The sequence below is a fragment of the Belonocnema kinseyi genome, chromosome 4 (assembly GCF_010883055.1).
Source record: "Belonocnema kinseyi isolate 2016_QV_RU_SX_M_011 chromosome 4, B_treatae_v1, whole genome shotgun sequence".
NCBI classification, from domain to species: domain Eukaryota; kingdom Metazoa; phylum Arthropoda; class Insecta; order Hymenoptera; family Cynipidae; genus Belonocnema; species Belonocnema kinseyi.
The window spans coordinates 36,114,547-36,140,967 of NC_046660.1; the positions used below are offsets into that span (position 1 = coordinate 36,114,547).

General features: G+C 29.5%; 1 protein-coding gene across 1 annotated transcript in view; it reads left to right on the forward strand.

The window, feature by feature from the left end:
* The window catches only part of LOC117172033 (ADP-ribosylation factor-like protein 4C), a 39,070-nt gene that overhangs the window by 9,595 nt on the left and 3,054 nt on the right, over nucleotides 1-26,421 (forward strand). The window contains exons 2-3 of the mRNA XM_033359764.1: nucleotides 8,092-8,453; nucleotides 19,673-19,888. Of these exons, the coding sequence (XP_033215655.1) occupies nucleotides 8,240-8,453; nucleotides 19,673-19,888 (430 nt within the window). The 5' untranslated portion in view covers nucleotides 8,092-8,239. The remainder of the gene's footprint in view (nucleotides 1-8,091; nucleotides 8,454-19,672; nucleotides 19,889-26,421) is intronic.

Sequence of the window (26,421 nt, forward strand, 5' to 3'; positions counted from 1 at the left end):
GTCACAGAAATAATGTAAGGTAACATCCCTGTCTCTTTTCCTACGCGTCGTTGGGGCGAGAAGGCATCCCTGTGACTAGTCACAGAAATAATGTAGGGTCACACCCCTGCCCCTTTTCCCACGCGTCATTGTGGGCAGGAAGGCACTCCTGTAACTGGTCACAGAAATAATGTAAGGTCACACCCCTGTCCCTTTTCCTACGCGTCGTCGGGGCGGGAAGACACCACTGTGACTGATCACAGAAGTAATGTAAGGTCACACCCCTGCTCCTTTTCCCACGCGTCATGTTGGGCAGGAAGGCACTCCTGTGACTGGTCACAGAAATAATGTAAGGTCACACCACTGTCCCTTTTCCCACGCCTCGTGGGGGCGGGTAGGCACCCCTGTGACTGGTCACAGAAATAATATAAGGTCACACCCTTGTCCCGTATCCCACACGTCATTGTGGGCAGGAAGACACTCCTGTGACTGGTCACAGAAATAATGTAAGGTCACACCCCTTCCCCTTTTCCCACGCGTCATGGTAGGCAGGAAGGCACCCCTGTGACTGGAAACAGAAATAATGTAAGGTCACACCCCTGCCCCTTTTCCCACGCGGCATGGGGGCGGGAAGGCACCCCTGTGACTGGAAGCAGAAAAAGCTTAGGAAACGGGTTCAATTACGCGTATAAGACGGGTTGCTAACACTGTGGGACGGTTAATACTCGAAAATGAAAAGAGCATGATTTTTATGGTTTTTTTTCATAAAAATCGAGATATCACTAATTTTATCGAAAACTATCTCTCGTACAAAAAAATGTATCCTACAAAAAATGTGTATTTCTGTAAGATCTACAACTTTTATTGGAATCATTTTGCAAGAGTTTGCATATTGGCTGTGATAAACGCAAAAAACTACATTTTTTATGGTTTTTCCGCGATTTCACCATGAAAATCGCCTAGTCGCCAATTTTCACAAATTATCTTCGTAATCAGTGCGTCAAAATACATAAGTATACGCACTGTGAAGGAAATCGTCAAGTTCAACTATTCGGAACTTTATCCAATTTTTCACCAAAAAATTTAGTTTTCACAATAATATTTTTAAAAAGCCATTTTTCTAGAAAATATATATGAATTTTCCACTAGAAAAGATAATTTTTTAATAAAAAATATCAATTTTCTACCACAAATGGAATAGTTACATTGTTAGCCAAAGAAATTAATTATCAACAACAAAAAACGGATTTTCAACAAAATATTTAAATTTTCTACAAAAGAAATAAATTTTCCACAAAAATTATGAATTTAAAAAAAAATTCATTTTCGACAAGAGAATTCAAGCCAAATGATAATATTTTAGCCAGAAGATTAATTTTCGAAAAATAGAATAGTTACATTTTCAACCAAGGAGATGAATCTACAAAAAAATCTTTAACAACCTAATTCAACTTCCAATCAAGCAGCTAAATTCCTGGGAAAAAAATGTGTTTTTTACCAAATATCTGAATTGTCACCACAATAACTTTTTCAACCAAATACTAGACTTCTTAACCAAACGAGATGAATTCCGAACCACAAATATTATAGTAGGATTTTTACACAAGAGTAGTTGATTTTTCTTTTTGTGTCCTATTCATGCAGTTCGCATTTAAGCGACAAAATGATAAAGAAAGAGAGAAATGGTATGTTTCTTAAAAATAGAGAAAAAAATAAATTTTCATTCCGATCTGGAGGGTCTGAATATTTTATGAATATTTTAAGAGTTCTTTTAATTGAGGCCAAATAACTTTTAACTCGATTTCTTGAAAGAAATATTTTAATATATATTTTTGTGTAAATAATGTTTTAAACATTAGTTCTTTTAGAACTGTATACATTTTTTTATTGTTTATTTTCCTTTTTAGAAAATTTAATAATCTAGATTGGTTTAGAAGAAAAAAAAATTATCATCAAATTGGTGACGTAGTTTATGGTTGGCCCAGTAGAACTATAGAATTATTTTTTCAAACTCTTGGAGGTAAAATCTTACCTGAAATAACAACAAAGGCTTACAAGTAGGTAAGACAAATTTAACAGCGGCGACGACGCGTAGGCAGAGAAATCTGGCGCTGTGGGTCATATAACACTCTTGTGAACACAATATCACTTTGTCTGTATTCGTTAACGATTGTATTGTAGATTCACACTCTTGACAAGGTGATTATAGTAAAAGTGAAATTTTCCAACCGTAGACTCAGAAAACGATTTTGTTGAATCAACAACATGTTTGTTCTTTCAACCACAGAATATGGTTATTATATGGACAACAAATTATTCGGTTGACCCAAATCTTTTGGCAGATGGAGTATGTTGTTGTATATCAAAGAAAACAGTTTTTTTATCTACGTGTAGAGATTTTTTTATAGCTGAGTGTATAAAAGATCATTAATTATTCAATGAGGCATCACAAGTGTTTTACTTTTATATTTTATTATCAAGAAATAGGATAATTATTTTTTACATGCAAATACAATTTGTTTATTAGATTTTTACTCTCTAAAAACGATTTGGTTAAAATCAATTAAATTTTGTTGGTTCAAAAATAGAATATGGTTATTATATGGACAAAAATTATTTAGTTATGTCAAATGTGTCAAATCTTTTGGTAGACGGAGTATTTAGTTTGTTTGACAACAGAATTTAGATGGATCAGTCAAATATATTGTTGAATCAACGAAAATTAGTTTGATTTGAACAAATTTTTATGTATATCCAAGAAAACAGTTTTTTCGTTTCAAGAACATTTTTCTCAATAAGACATCACAACTTTTTTACGTTCGTATTCGATTATAGGAAACAGGGAAATTAATCGTTACGCAATGTCTACATTAGGTCTCTACTCACAAAAAAATGATTTGGATGAATCAACAACATTTTCATTGGTTCAACAGCAGAATATAGTTATTCTATGCACAATAAAGTTAATTGAATTTAACTGTTTTTGACTTAATGTTCAAACCTTGTCTGGTTGAAATATACACTATTACATTTTTTGTCGAAAGCGGAACGTCTTTCTTACGTATTCTTTTTTTAGCGTTGAAGATTCAGCATTTTAGCTGAAATTTCATCTGTTTGGTTAAATATTCAACTGTTTTTTTAATTCGTCTTTTGTTGATGAAAATTATATTTTTTTAACTGAAAAATCAAGTAGGTATTCTATTTTAAGATACATTATTTTAGGAAAAATTAACCTCTTTGGTTGACAATTCACCTATTTTGTTGAGAATTTGTTTTTTTCAGTTTAAAATTAACAAAAAAAAAAATTGTTACCCAAAGTGATCAATTTCCAACACAAAATAAAGAATGAAAAAAAAAATCATTTTCAATCAAACAGTTGCGTTAGCAACCAGATGGATGAAATTTCCAGGAAAAGTAAGAGTTTTTCAAAAAATAGTTAGGATTGAACTAAAACGCCAAATTTGCAAGCCAAAAATGTTACTTTTCTACCACTTTTCTACAATAAAAGATGAATTTTCAATCTAAAAGAATGAATTTCTAATCAAATAGTTGAATTTTCAACATACAAAGATGCATTTTCAATCAAATGGCCGAATTTTCATAAAAAAGTTCTTTTTTAACTAAGAAAGATGACTTTTCTACCATGAAAAATCAGTCGAATGTTTTAGAAAACAGTGGACTTTTAAATTGGAAAAGATGAATTCTAACAAACAAATTTATAATCAAGAACGGTGCATTTTTAATAAGTTAGTTGAATTTTCAATCAAAAAGTTGGATTTTCAACAAAGAAAAATAATTTTTTACTTCAGAAAGACGACTTTTTAACAAATTATACGAATTTTCTACCCCAAAAGATAACTTTTCAACCAAATACATATAAATTTTCCACCAAATAGTTGAATTTTCAACCTATAAAATATGCAGGACAAATTTTCACAACCAAAAATGGAATGTTTAAATTTTTAGATAGAGACTGAAAAAAATAACTTGAACAAAAAAAAAAAGATTTTAGACCAAAATTTGAATTTTGAAGCCAGAGGGATGATTTTTCTATAAAACAGTATAATTTATAACATAAAAGTTCATTCAAAAGCAAAAAATTACATTTTTAACTAAAATTATGAATCCTTCATAAAAAAATGAATTCTTTTACAAAATAGTTCAAATATAAGTCAAAAAATCGATTTAAAAAAATGAATTGTCAACGAAACATGTATAACAGTTGATATTTCAACCAAAGAATAACTTTTGTAACGAAAATGGATTAATTTCCTACTAAAAAGATTAAATTTCTACGAATAAAGAAGAATTTTCGACAAAATACAGAACAACAAATATAAGAATTTATTTAACCAAATTAGTGAAAATTTTAAATGAAAAAGAGAATTTTTGTTCAACCAAACATGAAACGAATTTTCATCAATATAGTTAAATTTTCTACAAAAGAGATTTTTACAAAATTGGTGGAATTTTTGATAAAAATAGAGGCATTTTTAACAATATATTCGTATTTTTCACAGTATAATTAAACTTTCAAACAAATAATAGATTTTTTAACCGCACGAGATGAATTTCGAGCCAAAATATAATAGTAGTCTTTTCAATTGAAAAACTAATTTTTACACAAAAATGTAGCAACCACTGCCTACGCTTCCGGGATATAAAAGTTAGTTTCAATACGATCGGCCTGCAGGTTGTTTGCTTTTCGTGTTTAGTGAGTTTACTCATGTTTAGTGGACTTGTGGCCCGCTTCTTCTAGAGAGCCTGATACGGCACCTGGCTATATGGTCTCGGATGACGGAGAGTGAGAGAGAAAGAGAGAGAGTGAGGGGGGGGGGGGAGAGGAAAAATACCTGCGCCATGTGCGTCAATGGCCCGGTCAATGGACAAAAAGCAGCGCGAAAGAGAGATGGGCTGTAGAACCTGCATCCCGTCATATGCCTTTGTCGCCGATAGAAGAATCGGACTTTTACTCCATGCAAAATCCCACACAGAGGCCTATTATGAAGGAAACTATGCCTGACTGTGCACTTTGCAATGACCCAAATATGGGATTCTAAGTGCTATATGCATACTTATTTCAATTTACTGTTAGGGAAGAGGACAGGACTCACCAGAAGTCTTTCACGGACTGTCATTACTGACAGTGGCAGTCATTGACTGATATTACTGACTGACAGTGTCAGTCATTTAATTTACATGTCTGACACGACTGACATTAGCAGTCATCGACACGACTGACAATGGCAGTCATTGACTGACATGAATGACAGTGTCAGTCACGAAACCGGTCAAATAGTCCCAATCTTCAAACCAATCTTCCTCAAACTCGATCCTAGTCCTTTACATTTACAGTTTACAGTTTACTTTCCTTTAACTACTGACTGACCGGAAGTACCGGAACGACCCCTTTGCACAGTTTGTTTGATTCCTGGTAACCTAAGAAAAAGTGACAAAAATATTCTGTCATTCAAGCACTTTTTTCAGTCAACACCTGTCGGAAGTGGTGAGTCCTGGAAAAAGACATCAAACGGTTTCGCATTTTGTAGTGTAGCACATAGGTTGATCGATAGGCTAAGGAAAAGCTGGACATTAGGAAAAATGCAGGGAATTTTATTGGTCAGCGAAAGTCAGGGATTTTGAGAAAAGTTTTATGAAAGTCAGGAAAATTCCAAAAATAATGCGGAAATTTGAAATTTCTTTATTCCGTTTATAAAATATTCTCAGAGAACTTGAGAAATTGTTCAGGGAATATTAGGAAATTTTAAACATTCAAGTTATAGTTATTGTTTTTTAAAAATTTAAAATCATAATTCTTTTTGTTTGAATTGAACCACTTTGTAAACAAATTATTTCTCCGTCGATGATTCATAATTTTATTTGAGAATTCATCTTTTTGTTTAAAAATTAATATTCTGTTGCTGAAAATTTAATTGTTTAAGTTGAAGATTCATTATTTTATTTTAAAATTCGTTTTTTGCTGTTGTTATTGAATTCTTTGATTAGAAATTTAAATATTTTGTTGAAATTTCTTTTTTTTGTCGGTGGAAATATCAACCTCGATATTTGTTGTTGAGAATTAATCTTTTTTTATTGAAAGATTAACTATCCTCTAGAAAATTAATATTTTATTTAGCTTATAAATTTAGCTATTTGGTTGAAAATTTGACTTTTTTGTTGAATATTCGTTTTTTTGTTGGAAATTAATTTTTTTACTGAAAATTTAACTTTTTTACTTTTGGTAGAAATTATAACTTTTTTATATCTATAAAGAAGATTTTTTTATTTGTGTTAGGGTCGATAATAATGCCAATTGAAAAATATTTTTTACAATCATGATACTTAGTTCAATTAATAATAGTAACGATATCTTTTTTAGTTAAACATTTAATTACTTGCTTGAAAATTCATGCATTTTGTTGAAAAATCGTGTTTCTTGTTAGAAAATCAATTTGTTTGGTTGAAAAATCAGCTTTTGGTTAAAAATGTAACTATTTTATTAAAAATTTGATAATTTTGTTACGAAATCAACTCTATGATTAAAAATGTAACTATGTTGTTAAAAATTCACTTTTTAAAAATTCACTTTTTTGCTGAAATAGCAACTGTGATAGATTTCGTGGAAAATTATATATTTTTTGTGGTGGGAAATTCATCTTGTGGGGTTGAAAAGTCCACTGTTTTTAAAAAAGTGTGGCTTTTATGCTTGAAAATCTGGCCATTTCTTTGAAAACTGAATTATTTTGTTAAAAGGTAATATTTTCTGGTCGAAACCCCAAATGTTTTGCTCAAAATTCAACTATCTTGTGGGAAATTCATTTCCTTTAAAGGACAGCTATTTGGTTTTAAATGCAACTGTTTGGCTAAAAATCAATTTTTTTTATGTTAATAATGCAACTGTCTTCTAAAAACTTGGCCTTTTTGTATCTCTTTTACTTGCAAGTCAACTATTTGGTTCTCAATTTTAGACTTGAAAAATTAACCGTTTTCTAAAAAATTTGACTTTTTAGCTGTGACGTAGCTAGCCCTCAGGGGGCCCTGTATCAAAATTTCTTGAGGGGCCCTTTTTAGGAAAGTAAACAAAAACTTTGTTTCATTGTATCATTGATACGGCTGATACAACGGCTGCTACGCCCCTGCTTTTTAGCATGAAAATTGGTCCGTTTGTTTGAGAATTTAATTATTTTGCTGGAAGTGTAACTATTTTGTTAATAAGTCATCTTCTCTGATCGTAAATTCAACTATTTTTTTCAAAATTCATTCTATCGGATTAAAATTCATCATTAAGGGTAGAAATAAATTTTTTTGGTTGAAGAAAAGAAAGAAATATTGAATTTTATTGTTTGATTTCGTTTAAAAATATTCTATATTACAATTTTTACAACATTAAAATGCTGGTCTGTGATTGCTAATGGACTGTTCAAGGAAAATGAAAAATTGGTCCCGGAAAATCAGGGGAACAACCGGTAATTTAAAATATGAGGTTTTTCGGCCACCCTGGTTGCATCTCACACTGAATGTGAAGATATCAATTTAATCCGCAACAAAACGGTACAAAAATATAACAATCTATTATTTCTTTACATTGTTAGATATTTTTTAATCAATTGACTACCGCTTCAGGAAAAACGTTACCTTGAGATTTACAGTGTTGCTTTACAACCAATTGTCAATGGACCATCATTTGCATTATTAGATTGCTGATCAGTGGAGTGAAATTGCACTACATTCTACTACAATTCTTTAAAAAACCATTCTCAATTATATCTTCCATATTCTCTTGATTTACTGAGATTGATTCGACACACAACTATCTTGTACTTTCTTTAACAATAGTATACACAACCTTCGCACACATAATATTTGACAGTCACTTCTCATTGTGAAACAAGTTTCAAGATTTAGCCTTAGTATACTGATTGCTTCAGAGAACAACTGTTTTTAATTTCGTATTTAACCTCGTGGTGGCAATCCTTATCTCGTCTTACGAAAATATGGATAAAAACACCTAGCCTCAAGGTATATTGCCTACGATGATAGAAACCCCCCTCAGTGTTCTGCGTGGTTACCTATGATTGTGTTTTTGAGTTTTCTCTTTCCTTTTTGTTCCAGGTGGTACGATAGTGATCCAATCTGAAGAAATGCGCCAATGTTGCGTCTGTAGATTGCTGAATAAAAATAGCAGATCGGCAAAAATGTCCAAGATCGCCTGATAGATGGGCATCGCTAGGTCGAAATAGGAGGTGGTACAGTGGAAGGAATGGGTGCTGGGATGGGCAGAACTGGCACGAGCGGCGGTGGTCTGCTCGAGGCATTACCTACAGGAACACCATTTCATGTCGCAATGTTGGGTTTGGATAGTGCCGGTAAAACTACAGCACTTTATCGGCTCAAGTTTGATCAGTACCTCAATACGGTGCCGACTATCGGTTTCAATTGCGAGAGAATCCGTGGCAGCATCGGCAAAGCCAAAGGTGAGTGTCTTCCTTCAAGAAGCTTTCTTTTATCTTTTTTGTTTGTCCTATCTGTCAGCATCCAATTAGTTTCTGTGATCCACCTCTAAAATAATTTAAAACGATACCAAAAGAGGTGAAGATAGATCAAGACTAAAGAGAAGACATTATCTTTATCGTCCAAATGAAAGAGATGTCAGACAGTTTCGTGAGAGGATAATGACAAGGGTCAGGAATGTTACGAAGAAAAACATTAGGGTTTAAACTGTTTAAAGTTTAAAGAATCAGTCGTCTGTCAGTGGAGAAAGTTTTCTTTTTCATAAATCAGCAGTTGGTCCAAATGCTCACATTTTTACTGAAAACCAGAAAAGACCATTCTGATTTCCGGAATGTTTGGCAAGGGGGCATCTTGTACTTCTCCTAAAGAATCAGGAAGAAGGTGTACAAGATTTTACGGGTTTCCCTGAAAAGAGGATTGCTCTGAGTTCTGACACACTGAAAAAAATTGTTCGTCGGCCCAACTATTTAGTTAATAATAACTGGTACTGCTGTTTTATCAGTTGATACTGCTATGTTATTAGTTGGCACAGCAATTCCATTAGTTGCAGAGACTATTCAATTACAGTGAAACTCTTCAATAGCCCGCCCTTCTATAGCCCTTCCGAGAATTGACGCCGCGCCGCATGTAGGTGTAACAGGCGCTGCGCTGGGTGCGCGCAATATGCGGCTATCACTCAGGCCGGCAGTCAGGCGTGAACAAACAAAAGTGGAGCGGGCTCAAAAGAGTTAGTTCCTACCCACCGTCAGCCCCGAAATCGGCGCTATAGAAGAGTTTCACTGTAGTAATAGCAAATAATAAAATGGTTCTCCCAACCAATAAAATAGCATGTACCACATCTTAAAAACTAAATAGTTGATCGAACTAATTTTTTCTTCGTGCAATGGGGGTCAAAGGATCAGTTATTCAGTTTGAAAAAATCTAATATTTAAAGTACGGTCAGTTTTTCTTGTATAGTTCTAAATTTCACAAACATTACATTCTTGTTCAATGAAAGAACGTTTCAAAGTAAATATTTTAATAAGTTTTCTATTTTTTATAGCGAAAACTAAAAACAGCCATATTTTAAATTAAAAATCAATTGTTTTAAAGAAAAATCGTATTCTCTTTTCTTTTATTGAATTCGTCTGCGTTTTTTGAGTGAAATTGTATGCATTGATGTTTCTTCTCTTTGGTTGAAAATTTGTCTTTTAGTATTTTTGATTTTTTTTATTAAAAACTGTTCTTTTTTATTTGAAAAATTAGTTGATTTGTTGAACATTCGCCCTTTTTGGTTGAATTGAACGACTTTTAATTTGAAATATTTTTTTATTGAAATGTCAACTGTAAAGTTTTACGTTGTTTCTTGAAGATTCATCTCTTGAATTTAATATAAACTACATATTTTGGTGAAACTCAGTTTTTTTCTTTTTAAAAATTGATTAACTGAAAATTTATTTTTTCATTTGAAAATTCCACCCTTTGTTTAAAGATTGACTTTTTTCTTAGTAACTTATTTTTCTTGTTTGCAAATTAATTTTTTTCGGTTAAAAATTCCTTTCGTTGGTCACAAATTTAATTAGTTTGTTAAAAATAAATTTTTTAGTTAAAAACTTATTTTTTCTGGTAGAAAATGAATCTTTTTAGTTTCAAAATTCATCTTTTTGGATGAAAATCCATTATTTTTGGTTGAAAATTTAAGTATCTCGTTCAATCCTCCTTTTTTCGGTTCAAAATTATTTTTTTAACTGAAAAGTGAACCATTTCATTTTCGTTTATAAAATTTTTTTTAGTTACAAATTCATTTCTTTTCATTAAAATTGAACTATTTTATTGAAAATTTTGTTGTTGTTGTTCAGAATAAATTTTTCAAATTAAAAATTAATTCTTTCATTTAAAGTTCATCTTTTTTGTTTAAATTGAACTTTTTTCTATTGAATATTAAAATATTTTTGGTTGGAATGTCAACTATTTAATTTTTTGTGGAAAGTTCATCTTTTTTGGTTCAAAGCTTTACTATTTTGTTAAAAAGGAATTTTTTTTGTTGAATATTTATTACTTTAATATTTGTTGAAAATTGAACTATGTCATCTTCGATATAAAATTTATCTTTGTTACCTGAAAATTCTACAATTTGGTAAAAAGATGAGAATGTTATCAAATCACGTACTTTGAATTTTTGTCAGCAGACAAGAATGTTATGTTTATAAAATTCAGATCACTGAAGAAAAAGTGACCAGCAATTAAAATATTAAACTTTTTCTATTCAAACCAAATGAATCACTCTTTTACTTTATTTTACAAATGAATGATAAACTTTTATTAATAATTTGTATAAAAGAAGCTGTTTGATTTATTAAATTTAAACTTTAGCAGAACTCGGACCAGAACAGATCGCGCACTCTGTTGAAAGGTAAACTCCCCCATAAGTCAGGTTTCGACAAATGTTTACCAAGAAGATTGAGGCTTTAGGGGAAACTTGAATAGGGAAAGTACATTTATTACGTAAGGAGGATTTTTTAAATTTTAGACCACATCCCTTCGTACATCTTATTCAGTCAATTGTTTTTGCTGTAAACGATATTTCCAAAGATTTTAAGAAACTACAAAAACTTTAGGGCATTCCAAACGATACTAAAAGATTAGGAGAGTTTTCACAGATTTTAAGTCATATTAAAAGATTTCAAAATTGTTTAAAAAAATTGATGAAATTACTGAGTAAAACTTCAGAAAGAATCTCAATTTTTGAAGTGATTTCACAAGATCGGAATTTAACCCGTGTAGAAATTTCCCCGGTTGGCCCTAATACAACAAGGTTTCTGGTCGGATCCCGGCTGGGCTACCACTGGCTGGGTTTCATGGACAGGAACCGGGTGGGAGCCGGTCGGGCTACATTTTTCTCGAATCACGTAGTCTGGGGCCGGCCGGTTACTGGCCGGGACAACCCTGGTTATATCCCATGGTCGGGAGCCGGCGGGGCACTGGTCAGGTTAATGTTTTTGTAGAAATTACACAGTTTCTAAGAGCCGTAATATTATCAAAGACGTAATTATGGATGCTAGATGAATTATTATTTGAAAAGTATAATTTAAAGATTTATTAGATCAGTGAAACAAAAATGAGCTTTTTTAAATTCTTTAAAAAAAAACATTAAATTTTTTCGAATAATTTAACATTTTTAATTAAAATGTTATCGATTCTGCTATGTGCAACAACAGAAATAATACAATTTTTATAAACTTCTCTATATTCAGACAATATTTAGCCTGTCGAATTTTAAATTTACCGCCATATATAGCGCCTGATGTGTCTGTCGTCTGCATAGACACTCAGTAATTTCAAGTTTCCCACCTGGAACGAGAATGCTCCTTGCACTAGGTTGCGTCGTCTCTTCGAAGTTCGCAAATAAAATTGAGACTCGTAGTTAAAATCAACCTTATTTCAGTAATTAGTTTGAATCCCCTACTCAGTGCGCGAATAATTATTATTTTAAATTAAAATATAGTCTTGTGTATACAGTTTTTACCTTCTTCCTTCCTAACCTTAAATCATCACGTGGCTTCCAAATTGCTATGAGATTCTATCATCAGGGAATAAAATTCTACTCCAATTTTCTTGCCAGAATTGGTTCACTTGATTTGACTTTTAAAGTTCACCGTAATCTTTACGATGAGCCTTAAAAGACAAAACAAGTTACCAATTTCTCGCCTGAAGCAAAATTTCTTAACTGCTTTTTGGCCGGATTCCCCGACCAGCGCCCGGCTTAAAGCGGGGCTATCCGGCTGGGACTGGGCCGGATCCCTGATTGGATTCCAACACGGGAATGAGCTTTTAAATAATTTTTAGGGAACTTAAGGAGTTTTAAACGGTTTCAAAATATTTTTAATATTTTAAATATTTGAAGGAATTTCATAAGATTTGAAAGGAAGTATGTCTATGGATTTGAGAATATTTTGTAAGATTTAAAAAGACTTAGCAGAATTTGAAAGGATTTCCAAATATTACTGAAGGATTTTAAGGGACTTTGAGGAATTTTAATGCCTTTAAAAAAATTATACAGAAATTTGATTTCAAAAGATTTTAAGTAATTTAAATATGATTGAAAAAATGTACTGAAACTTTCATGTGAATGTACTTTTCATTCATTATCACTAAGAAAACTGCACCGAAGAGGATGATTTAAAATAAAGTTTAAAATTTAGAAAAAGAAAACAGTAGCTAATTTTAAAAGTTATTATTCAGAGGAGGAGATAATTAATTATAAAAAATAAAGTTAAGGGCGAGCCAGTTTCCACCGCACGTACGGCTTAGTCCCATTTTACGGTACTCTAATACTTTTTTAAAAAAAGTTTAAAATTCATTACGTTCCAAAGTGAATAATTTGAGGACAAAGGTTGAAATTCAACAATTGTTATTTAAACAATTAAAGCCGCGCTTCAAAAAAGGGTTTTACTAACATTTGAATTAGTCACATGAATATGCCTGAATAGTCTGAATACCATTGAATTCGACCCACTTCAGGTGACTTATTTAAATTTTAGTTCTGCCCCTTTTTGACATGCTGCTTTAATTCTAAATTTAAAAAAATTGGTTTAGAATTAAAAACATAAATAGTTGACATTTTATTCTAAATTCCAATATTAGAAATTAGAAAGTTTTTCGATTGAAATATGAACGTTTGTTCATCTTTTTAGTACTGTTATTATTATTTAACAACGTTCAAAATTGTTCAATTTCACATTTTAACGTTTTATATTATACAATTTTAAAATATATGATTTTTAGCATATAGCAAAAAACGCGTTTTTCAGGGATTTCAACCAAATTTTCCTGAAACAAATAAACTATATTTATTGATAATATCTCTACTTACGGTCCTTTACGCAATCATTGCAATATAGAAACAGTATAATATGTGCAAATTAAAACAATTCTATATCGCAAAATTCACCATTTTTTGCTTTGAATTAATATGAGATAATTTCAAATTAGCGATTGATTAATTATTAATTATTAAAGAATCATTACAAAAAAATATTTTAAATGTTTTATTGTGACAGTTTAATTATGATTATACGAGTTTATGACATATTTAATGTATAATTCACTTGGTATTAAAATAAATAATGTTTATAATGATTTGTTGTAATAACGCTCCTATTATTATAGGATAATTAATTATAATTAATCCTTAAGACTCAAGAAACTGAAAACTACATCTAAATTTGATGTTCAAAATGTTCAAAATTTCAATTTTGGTCTACATTTTTTGTAATCTTTATAAGTTTTTAATTATTTTTTAATCTTTTCAAAATTTCGAAATATTTCTTAAAACTTATCCAAATGTTTTATAAATTTTTTTACTTTTGAAAAATTGACAAATTGTTCTGAAATTTAAAAAATAGTTCTATTCGAAATTTTAGGAAAATATTTGAAAATGTTTTGAAATAATTTTCAATTCTCGCTTAGAATTCATTTTTAAAATAAAAAATCATTTGAAATTTCCCCATAAATCTTAAGAAGCCTTTCAGAATGCTTGAAACAATTATAATTTTTTTTGCGAAATCTTCAAAAATCCACATTTTATTTTGAATTTTTCTAAATCTTTTAAAAATGTTACATTATTTCTTAGACTTTTTAAAACTTTTAATCCTTCTTAATATCTTTCAAATCAATCTAATGTTTTCGAAAATGAAAGAAAAAATCTGCACAAGCTTGTAAACATTCTAAATATCTTTTAAAATTATTCGTATTTTTCCTAAAATATGAAAAAATTTTTATCATAAAAAAAACCTAAAATCTTCTGCATTCTTATTTTTGAATCTTTCAAAACTTTTAAATATCTTTTGAAATAATTCAGCTTTCTTGAAAAATTGTAAGATCCTGCATAATTTTAAAAAATGATCTTAAAATCTTGCAGATTCTTTTTCCACATATTTTGAAACTCAAAATTAATCCTTTAAAATAAAACCTAAATCATTTTGTTGAAAGTTTAACTACTTTTTTCAAAACTCTTTTTTATTTGTTAAAAATTAATGTTTCAAGTAAAAACTTAACTATTTTATTTTTGGTTAAATAATTAATTTAAAAAATTTTTAATTCTACTATTTGAGCAAAAAGTTAAACCAATTTATTAAAAAACTTTTGTTTAATGATTCATTATTTTATTTGAAAATTCGTCTCTTTGGTTGAGAATTCGTTTTTTGATACTGAAAATGATTTTTGTTTTTAACTGAAAAAATAATTATGAAGATTTATTATTAATTCTAGAATTTAACTTTTCCATTTTTGGTTAAAAATTGATTTTCATTTGCGGCAAATTCGTATTTTTTTGTTTGCAGAAAGGTAATCTTTATTGGTTTGCAATTTCCTTTTTTTATTAAAAATGCAACTAGTATTTTTTTATTTGAATATTCACCTCTTTGACTGAAAATCTGAATATTTTGTGGAAAATTATTATTGTCTGGTAGAAAATTAATTTTCTTCGTTGAAAATTCGTGTTTATTTTCAAAAATTTTCCTTTTTGGTAAATGTTTAATATTTTTTGTGATAATACAACTCTATGGTTGTAAAATTACCTATTTTATTGAAAATGCTTTTTTTTGCTCAAATATAAACTATTCCCGTTTTCGTTGAGGTAAACCGTCTGTTCAAGTGTGATACCATCACAATAAATATTTCATTTTCTCAGAACAGAATAATTCTTTAGGATGACAATTTTTTTATTCTTATTTAGCAGCCCCATATCTCTGAAAATGACTGGGATTTTTTTCTACGTGTTAAGCGGCCACCCTTATTGTAGATTGTCTAATTATTGATTCTGTTCACGAAAAAAAGAAATTTCGTTGATACAAGTATAACTTTTTCCTTTGAAAAAACGAAAATAAAGGTCAAAAGATCCAGAGAAAAACCGGAAAGATGTCTACAATAATTATATCTAAAAAGATATTCCGTTTCATTCGCCATGTGCTAAGATGCTTCATTCATCGTCTCTCACGACTACTTAGTATGAAACAAGATATGTAAGAATAGCGATGCGTCAATATTGACATTTCATGATAAGATTTATCAAATATCTCAGGGATACTATCAAGTGCTTAAACTTTCTGATAGAGTCGAGTGCATATCTCAATGAAAATATACCATGAAAAAGGAAAAATTACAACACATGTACGAATCGTAGAAGAGACGAATTTCCAACAACATAGTTTAACTTTTAATTTCAACCAAATAGTAAAATTTTCAAACCAAGAAGACGAATTTTTTAGTATATAGCAGAATTTTCAACATGAAAATTAATTTTTTACTAGAAAAGATGACTTGTCTATTATAAAACATAAATTTTTAATCCGAAAGGAGAAATATTCAATAAAACATTTGAATTTTCGACCAAACAAAATGACTTAATCATATAGTTGCTTTTTCATTAAAATACTTAAATTTTTAACGTAACAGTTGCATTATTAACCATGTAGTCAAATTTTCAACTTACAAAGATGTATATTCGAACAAAAGGTAAATGTCAAAGAAATATCAACTTTTGTTCAAACCATTTTTTAAAAAATTTCATTCATTATTAACAAAAAAATATAAAATCATTCTTAGCATCTCTGAGAGAAAATAAAAAATTTTTGCCTCTTGCAGCACATTTTATTAAAATTATGTTGTTTATAAGACTGTGAATAAATAATGTCTCGTCTTACGAAAAAATGTCACGAGAGTAAAAAGTTTTATTTTGTGCCAGAGATTAAAAAAATATTCAGAAAAATCTATTTTCTTAATCAGGCATGCATGCCTGGTTAAGAAAATAGATTCAGAATAGCAAGAGAAGTATCAACTTAAGTGCTTCATGAAGTATATTTTAGTCTTTAAGTGTTTTTTTTCTCTCTGAATCAAAATTCGTCATATTTAAGTAATTACTAGACAAATTCGTCAGATTTTATTAGGAAAAAGCGACCTACTATACAGATTAGTAGAAAATTATTAATTCGAGCAGTGGAGATATTTTCTAATTCAATAGTATAAAACTAATTGTTTCGTAAAAAGAAAATTATTTATAACTGCATACAATCATTTAAAATAATTTATAAAAATGGAAAACTTGAAAAATAGGAAAGTTTAATCAAACGACGCCATATTGAGAAATTGTTAACTTGAATTAGTCTGTGTTTATTTTCAAAATATTCCTTTCTGATTGTTTGAATAAAGTTAAGAAAAATAAGAAAGTTTTAAAATTGCAATGATTCAATGGGCTATAAAATAGTTATGTATATTCAGGGTCCTCACTTTCTACTTTTAAGCAGAATGTTTTTTTTCGATTTTCAAAAATGTTGAAGATTGTACATTTTTGTATTTCCCAATAGACAAATGCAATTATTCGAACTAGCATGGATTTATCACGAAACTAAAGTTTTATCTTGTGTCAATAATTCATTAAAAAAATGTCAAGATATAATATGCTCATTAGGGTGGCTTACAAACGTTTTTTTAGAGGGCAACGATCCCCTCCATTTCATTTCAAATCCGAAATAAGAAATTCCCTAATTATTTTATTTTATTTTTTATTTTAACAGGTGCCGGTTTTGACTTGATGTTTCCCATATAAAATGTTTGGGGAAAAATCACTTTTTTGACTTTTTGGAATAATTTATTAGGTCTTGAAAAAATTGGACGGGAAAGTATAAGGGCTTATAATGAATTATCAAATGAAGAATTTCATTTATCAGACATATAGGTTTGACGCCCCTAACACACCCCCACGAGTACGTGTAAACTACACTTAAAACAAAAAAATGCCAATTCTTAATGAAATCGACCTTTTGAGCACTGCATTCTGGAATATTTATCAACATTGGTTGATTCATTTTTAATTTCTTTAACAAATGGACTTTATTTAAATAATTTCTTTTTCATTTTTTCCCTAAAAGTTATTACAATTGGCCTAGTGGAATAATTAATAACATTAGTTTATTAATTTTCAATTATTTAAACAAATGGAATTTGTTTAAATAACTTCGTTTCGAATTTTTAAAAATAAAAATCATTCATCATTCGTTTATTGTTCCAACAATTGAAAAATAGTGGATAATAAATTTATGTCACTTTATGAAAATAAAATGCCAGTTCAACGAATTTTGAAAAAAACCTTTTTTAAACCAATGAGATTTGTTTAAATAATTAAAAATTATCTAACCAATGTTGTTAAATATCCAACTAGAGCAATAGTAATAATTTAAAATTAAAAAAAAATTAAGTTAATCAAACAATTTTGATAAATATTACACACAAGAAATATTAATAATTTTTAATCAGACAAAATTATTTAAACAAATTCCATTTCTTTAGAAAATTTAAAATTAATGAACTAATCTTAACAAATATTCCACTAGACCAATAGTACTAATTCTTAAGGAGAAAAACGAATTTTCGAAAAAAAATTATTCATACGAATTCCATTTGATTAAAAAAATTAAAAATGTATGATCCAATGTTAATTAATATTCCACTAGACTCATAGTAATAATTTTGAGGGGAAAAAACGAATTTTCGAGAAAAAAATACGTATGAATTTTGTGGAAGAAAGTTAATTTTTTTAAAGTTCCTTTTCAACTAAGAAAGATTACTTTTCTATCATGAAAAACGAATTTTCAATGCAAAAATATGAATTTTTCACAAAATTCTTCAACAAAAATATAAAATAGTTAAATTTTCAGATAAAAACATTAATTTAAAGCCAACAAATTAGTTTTAAACCAATTAGTTAAATATTCAAACAAAGAGGTGAATCTTACCAATAAATCGAATTTTCAATTAAATTATTGAACTTTCCACTATGCAGTTGAATTTTTAAACACAAAAATAATTTGTTATTAAATAGTAAATATTTTAAACGAAAGATGAAGTTTTCACCGAGTAGAATCATTTTTTTCAAAAAACTTGAATTTTCAAAAAAATACATGAATTTTCTACAAAACAGTTGAATTTTAAACCCCAAAATTTTAATTTTGAACAAAATAGTTAATTTAAAACAAAATATGTGAATTTCCAACTAAAAAAAAGTAAGTCAATTAACAACCAATAAGTTGAATTTTATTCAACAAAGAAAGATGAATTCTCAACGAAAAATTTAATAGTTGATATTCCAACCAAGAAATATCCTAATTTAAATAGAAAACTGTTACATTTAACAAAAATACTAATTTTCGACAAAATAATTAACTCTTCAGCAACAAAAAATCAGTTTTTTTTACCAAAGTTACATTTCTAACCAAAACGTTTCAATTTTTAGCCAAGCCGATAATTTTCTTTTTAAAAAAAACCAACATATTTGTGACAAAATACACGAATTTTCAACCAAATAGTTAATTAGCAACCAAAAAAATTAATTTTTAATTACAAATAAGTTTTTTTAGCAAACAATAGAATAGTTATATTTGCAGGTAAAAAAGTGAATTCTCAAACAAAACAAAAAATAATTTTTAACAAAATATTTAAATTTTCAACGAAAGACGTGAATTTTTGACTGAAATAAGGAATCTTTAATAAAAAATGGATAAGGAATTTTAACCAAATGGATGAACTTTCAACTAAAAAGATCATTTAAAAAAATTAAATATGAATTTTCAAACCAAAAAGGGATAGTTACATTTTAACTTTATAAATAAATTCTCAAAAACAGCAAAAACGCATTATCAACCAAATATTTAAATTTTTGATCAAAGATATGAATTTTTGACTGAAGTAAGGAATGTTCACCAAAAAAGTGGATTTTTAAGAAAGTAGTTCTACTTTCAACCAAAAAAGATTAATTCCACATGAAAAATGTAATATTCGATATTTGTACCAAGGAAGATTTGAATCAAAATAAAAAACAGTTGAATTTAACAAAAAAATACGAATGTTCAACAAGAAAATAGTGTAAGCTATAACCAAAAAAAATTTATTTGCAACAAAAAATGTGCATTTTTAATCCAAGAAGATGACATTTCTACCAAAATTGTTAAATTTTCTACGACGAACGGACGAAATTTCAACTAAAAATAGTATAATTATGTGCATTTTCAGTTTAAAAAAATTTAATTTAGAAGGTAACATTAAACAGGGTTTAACTTTTAGTATAAAAATGAAAGTTACTTAAGATGTATTTGAGCAAACTGTGCAAGTTGTGGTGAAGTCAAAGACAAAGTTTTTTTTTCTGTTCTAGGTGTTAGCTTTTTAGTATGGGATGTCGGAGGTCAAGAAAAATTACGTCCTCTCTGGAAATCTTATACCAGATGTACGGACGGAATAATTTTTGTAGTGGATTCCTGCGACGTTGAAAGACTGGAAGAAGCAAAAATGGAACTTACCAGAACAGCGAGAAGTCCTGACAACGCTGGTGTACCAATTTTGATTCTTGCTAATAAGCAGGATTTACCTGGTAAGTTAAAACTAATGTAGAAATTGAGTTTTACTATTTTTTGTTATATTGTCTATAATAGTACTAGTGTCAATAATAATTAAATTATAATAAAATCAATCACAAAATAATCAAATGCACCCTAAACTGCAACCCAAGAGATATTTATGTGTAAACAACTTCGATAAACCTTAATAAGTGAATATTATTTTATAAATATAACATTAACTAAATTGGTCAGATTTTTCGAGTATTGGAGAATTTTTTAATTTTCTTATTTAAGGATAATCCAAATAAAATTTTTGTTTTTTAAATGGTTAAAGTCCAAATTTGAATATATGAAGGCATCGAAGTATTGACCGCTATGAAAAAGGCTCTACCCTCCATATCGCGGTCAATGAAGTTTGAATATCAAGTGTCTACAAATAGATGCATTTCACTTTGATCTCCCAAGGACCTTGACTCTCTGAAACAGTATTCACCCTCCATATCGCAATCTAAGATGTTTGCACATCAACATGATATTTTCATATATTTTAGGTTTTACCCTCACTATCGCGGTTGAGGTTGATTACACGTAAAAAGTCACCTTTTTTAAATTTGAGAATTTACCCTCTATATTACGGTCTAAGATTTTTACGCATCAAAAATATGTTAGGTTATATTTCAGGCTTTACCCTCCATATCCTGGTTCAAGATGTTTAGACATAAAAGGTTTATGAAAAGACTCCTTTTAATTTAACAATCTCCAACACATCTAATTCTCTGAGTCAATCTTTAACATCCTTATTGCGGTCTGATATGTTTACGCATCAAAATTATATTTTTTACATATTTACAGACCCACCATATTACAGCCTCAGATTTTTATGCATTAAAATAATATTATTCTATATTTCAGACTTTACCCTCCATATTATGGCCAAATAGGTTTACGCATGAAACAAATTTTGGAATATGATTTTTACCCATTTTATAAATAGACGCGTTTTACTTTTATGCCATTTAAGGCATTTAACGCTCTGAAATAGTATTTACCCTCCATATTTCCCTATGTTTCAAGACTTACCCTCCATATCACGCTCTAATATGCTTACACATTAAATGTCTATAAATAGACGCGTTTCATTTTTGTGCTCCTCAAGGGCTTTAATACTCTGAAACAGACTTTACCCTTCATATCGCGATCTAAGATGTTTATACTTCAAATGTCTATAAATAGACTCGTTTCACTCTTTTATGTTACCCAAAGAATTTAACCCCCTGACACATTATTTATTTTCCATATCGTGGTCTTAGATGATTAAATATAAAAAATAATATTGTGTATATTTCAGGCTTTACCCTCCGTATAGCGAACTAAGATATTGATACATCAAAAATTATATATTCTATAATTCAAGGTTTACTCTGAATATCGAGGTCTAAGATATTTACATGTCACAAATGATATTTATTATATTTAAGCCTTTACCCTCCATATCGCTATGTAAGGTGTTTCCCACGGTTCTGTTGAAATTAATTCATCCCGAAGATGCCGGAGATTGTCGGAGCCTTTTTTGAAAAACAAAAACATTTTTAATTTAAAAAAAATCGAAATACTTAATTTTTTCTCGAAAACGAAGGATGCTGTGAAAGCACGTTAAGAGAGCAAAATATTTCATTAGAAGAATTTCTATAAAAACACCCCGTTCATCGTTTATAATCTAACTTCTTTTTCTTGAAAAACCTGATTCTTTTATTTTTAGACCTTCGTTTTTCTTTTTATTCGTTTTTGAATCTTTTATAAGGTAAATGTGCCAGTCTTCGTCAGTGCATAAGTCGTCGGCAAATGGGCAGTATTTTAGATAAAGTAAGATGTTGTGGTCTTCGCTCTCACCAAAAATGTTTTTTCCTAAACGCTATTGCCAAGCGCTCACACATCGAAGTGCCGATAACTGAAACAGCCAGATTTCTGACTTGCCGATAACCTATGCATTCTCGTATTTATAACTTCGAACTTCTTATAATATTCATTCTAATAGGATATGTTACAAGTAATAAGTAATTTACCTTTCTAAAGGTACGCTTTATTCGATAAAACCCATTTCTTAAGCTTTAAATATGTTTAATATAGTTTTTTAAGCATTTGAAATCTGAAATTCCCCTTAAGCTTCCGTTAATTGGCACATTACCTTACGAGATAAAAAAATATAACTGATGAATAATATTATTTAAATTATATGAAAATATTTTTTCTATTGGAAAAATGTTATCAGTTTACGATAAAAAATTTTCAGTATTAAGAAACATGTGGGTATGAGTATATTTCTAGCTTTTCTACTTAAAATAATTACATCGAGAACAAGAAATAAGAAACAAAGACTAGGTATTTGAACGTGTTGTCATTAAAAATGAATTTTTTTGGGGTAAATGGGTCTGTTAAAGATTTCTTTTGATCGAAAAATAATTGCAAGTCATCGCAGATACAAAATAAATAAAAACATTCTAGGTATGCTTACCTCTGGCTCGAAGCAATTTCAGCGAGACCGTGATTCATATCAAAGTTCTATAAACAGACGCGTTTCAATTTTATGATACCCAACGTATTTAACTGCATTTGACGCTCTGACTCAGACTTTACCCTCCATATTGCAGTAGATGTTTACACATCAAAGTTATATAAATAGACACGTTTCACTTTTATGCTTCCTAGCCCATTTAAAGCACTCGCAAGGCTTTACCCTTCATAACACGGAAGATATGGAGGATGATATTGATATTCACACATCAATATTTCATCAATAATCAAAAATTCAAACAAAAATAGCCTTTCTGAACAGAGAGCTTCGGTGGCTCAGGCGATAGGACGTCAGGTTTCCGAGCAAGGAGGTCCGGCGTTTCGATCCCTGTGCCAGTACCATTGGAAATTATTTATGTATATCTACCAGGGCTTTTGATGGTTCGGAATTCAACCTAAACTGTAGGTCCCCTTAAAAGATGCTAGTTACCTCCCAAGGAAAAATTGCTTAGGAGTCACTATAGTTGAGTTTGAGAAAATTCAGAAAAAAGTTAGTGATCTCTTTGAAGAGCTCGGTTCACGGAGAATATTTGTGTGTTAAATTCTACATAACTAAGTTCGATAAACGAAAGACATTACGGCATTTTATTAAAATTTCCCTTTCAGTCATGTAAAATGAAATAGGGTAATATTTGATGGAAAAATATGAATTAATAATAAATCGTGATTCTCTAAAAAATAATGCTACTAGATGATAAAAATTACCTGACAGTTGGTTAAAATGAGATGCCGATTATCTACCAGTTAGGTAAAATGATTCGAACTTTCAAGTACAGTTTCAATAAAAAAAAAACAAAGTCTACCGTTCTAAATATTTGAATTTCAGTCGTTAAAATTTCATCAAAATCAAAGACATTTCTAATTGTAAATCGTCAAAATTAAAAACTCTTCTGTTTTAGAAACTAACAAAAGTTCTGCATTTTTGAAAAATCACAATGGAAAAATCTATAATTCCGAATATATAGAATCGCAAACTATTCAGTTTTAAAGATTCATATTTCAAAGGTATGAAATATGGAACATTCTTTCGGTTGTTCAATTTTTAAGATTAACAATTGAAAGTTCTTCAATTTTCTCGATTAACAGCTTAACATACTTTAATTTTAAAGATTTATAATTGAAATTCTTTAAATTTAACGACGTATAAAATAATGAAATCTCTTAAGTTTAAATGATTTTGATCATTTTGGAAATCAAATACCAAGCTTTCAATGAGGTATTTTCACTTCAATCACCAGCTAACTTCTCTTCGTTAATTGCTGAGGGGAAACAATGGACCAAATGCATGGGATTCGGTCCATGTTTGCCCTATTTTGTTAACACCTTTGTAAAAACTAATTTTTTTTCTATAAGTGTATTTGAAAAATAATTTTTATTTGTTAAAAACTATTTAATGGCATAGTAAAATGATAGTAATAATCATTCAATACGCGCGCGGCTCGCTGCGCTCGGAAGATTGAGCGCGCCTACGGCGCGCGACGGTTGAATCTCGCGCTTCGCGCTCGGATATTTATTCTTTGCATTTGGAATGCTTGAAAAAAACGTTATCAAAAAGATCTCTTTTAGATGGCAGTATTTATATGCGTCTTCATATTCTAAATTGTCTACTTAAGTAAGTATAGTCAAAGATTAAGTTTCTCAAAGCTCTGTAGGCTTTGAGGTACGCATTCACATCGTGAGACTCGCGCTGCGCGCTCGATTTTCGACAGACATTTGTAAACAGGTTTTGTTGGATTTTTTTTCTCGTAACTTTCGTTGTTTTTTCACACACTTTTTTTATTTTACTTTTTTCAACGTTATTTTTTTACGAATAAAACAACAAGTACGCGTCCTATCAAGAAGTAATTCTTAACGAAATTTTAGATCTTTTTTGGGATAACCATTTTTGTTGATTCATCTTTTTTTGTATGCTACATAGTTTGTCCACAAAATGGAATTTTTAATTTTCCATTATTTTTTGTGCAATCAAAATTTGAATTTTCGATTTTTGAAGAAAATCCAAAAATTGTTTACGATAATCTTGTAGGAATTTCAAAAAGAAATGTTTTTCTTCTCTTGACTTTTTTTCATATCGTGCGTTTTTCGGCTTCAAATTTTGATTTTCGGCTGATTAGACAAATTTTGAAAACGCTATAACTCTGAGAATGTTCTTTTTATCGAAAAAAGTCACAAGGATAAATTGTTTCTTCTTTTCAATACTATAAATATCCGTACATAGAATTTTCAAATTCAGAAAAAAGTGGTCTCAAAAATTTTCAAAATGCGCTCACTTTTTGAATTTTTATCAAAAATGGCTGGTTGACGAACTCGTTCTTTCTTTTAGAACCTAGAAAAAGTGTGCCAAAGATGGATTTGATTCGTTCATTTTTTCGAGAGTTATCGTGTTTACGGACGGACAGACAGACAGACGCCATCATGAAAACCTGATTTTCGGATTCAGGGGCTCTCGAAACGTGGACATCCGTTGAAAAAGTGTGATGTGAAATTTCAGACAATTCTAATACTTTCTCAATCATAAATGATGAGAATGTAATAGTGTTTTGTCCTATGCATTTGCTACATTATTGTTTTCCCCTCAGCATTCAACGAAGTGTGAAGTTATCTGATGGTTCAGGTGAAAATACCTCATTCTAAATAATCAAAATTACATATTTTTTCACTGTAAAAATTAAAACTTGAATAACTTTTTATTTTGTAATTGTCCAACTTGAAAGATCAAGTTTGCAATTCTAAATTTTTCACATCGAAGAAATTTCGAATAAAAATCATCAAAATTACAGAAATTTTAATTGGAAAACTTGAAACGAGCATAATTTCTAATTGCAAATGTTCAAAATTAAAAACTCTTCAATTTTAAAGAATTCGTAATTGAAAATTCTTCAATTTTGATGATTTGAAGTTGAACAATTCTTTAATTTTGAAGATTTATAGATCAAATTTGGTAAATTTTCATGATATTAATGATTTTGAAAATCAATAATCAAGAGTTTTCAATTCTAAATCGCCAAAATTAATGAAAATTTCAAATACAAATGATCAGAATTACAGGATTTTTAATTTTAAAAGTCAAAACTTGCATAATTTTTTATGGTTAATTATCAAAATTAAATAATCTGCAATTTTAAACACTTACAATTCAAAGTTCTACAAATGAGAATATTTTATATTTATTTTATTTTAAATATTTCAATTTTGAAGATTTACAATTGAAAATACTTCAATTTTAAGGATTTGAAATTTAAAATCTTCAATGTTTATTGTATGTAATAGAAAATGCAACTTTCAAATATTTTTTCGGAATAGTTCAATTTCTAAAATTTAAAATTGAAATTTATTCAATCAAACTGCATATAATTTTTAATGATTTTAGGCTCAGATAAAAGTGATCTAACATGATGAGTATTTTCAATTCCAATTCAAACTAAGGAATTACCATTCAATTGCAATAACTTCAAGTGAAAGCAGAATTTTATAAGATATGACACTGTCGTGTACTAATGGTTTGTAGAAAAAATAAACAAAAGCACGCAATAAGTTAACGGAAACCACAAAGGAACCCAGTGGGCACAAAGTTTGGCGACGTATTTACGACATCGTTACGACATCTTTACAATAATTTTACGACATCCTATGTCAATGTCGTTAAGGTGTCTTTACGATATCGTAAATAAGTCGTATGATCTGACGATGTCTTTACGATATCGTAAAGACGCCGAAACGACATGGTCATAGGATGTCGTAAAGTTGTCGTAACGATGTCGTAAAGATGTCACCAAATTTAGTGCCCATTGGGAATAGTTTTATTGTGGAAATAGTTTAGTTTTTTGTTTTACTTAGGTATTTTTTAAATTTATATATAAGCATTTTTTATTATGAAATAGTTTAGGAATAGAAAAATACGAGGGTAGTTCAATAAGTCCTTAGAATGACCAACATATGGCGCGCGAATCGCTCCAAATCATCTGTTTTCAGTCAGCACCACTCCCGACTAGAT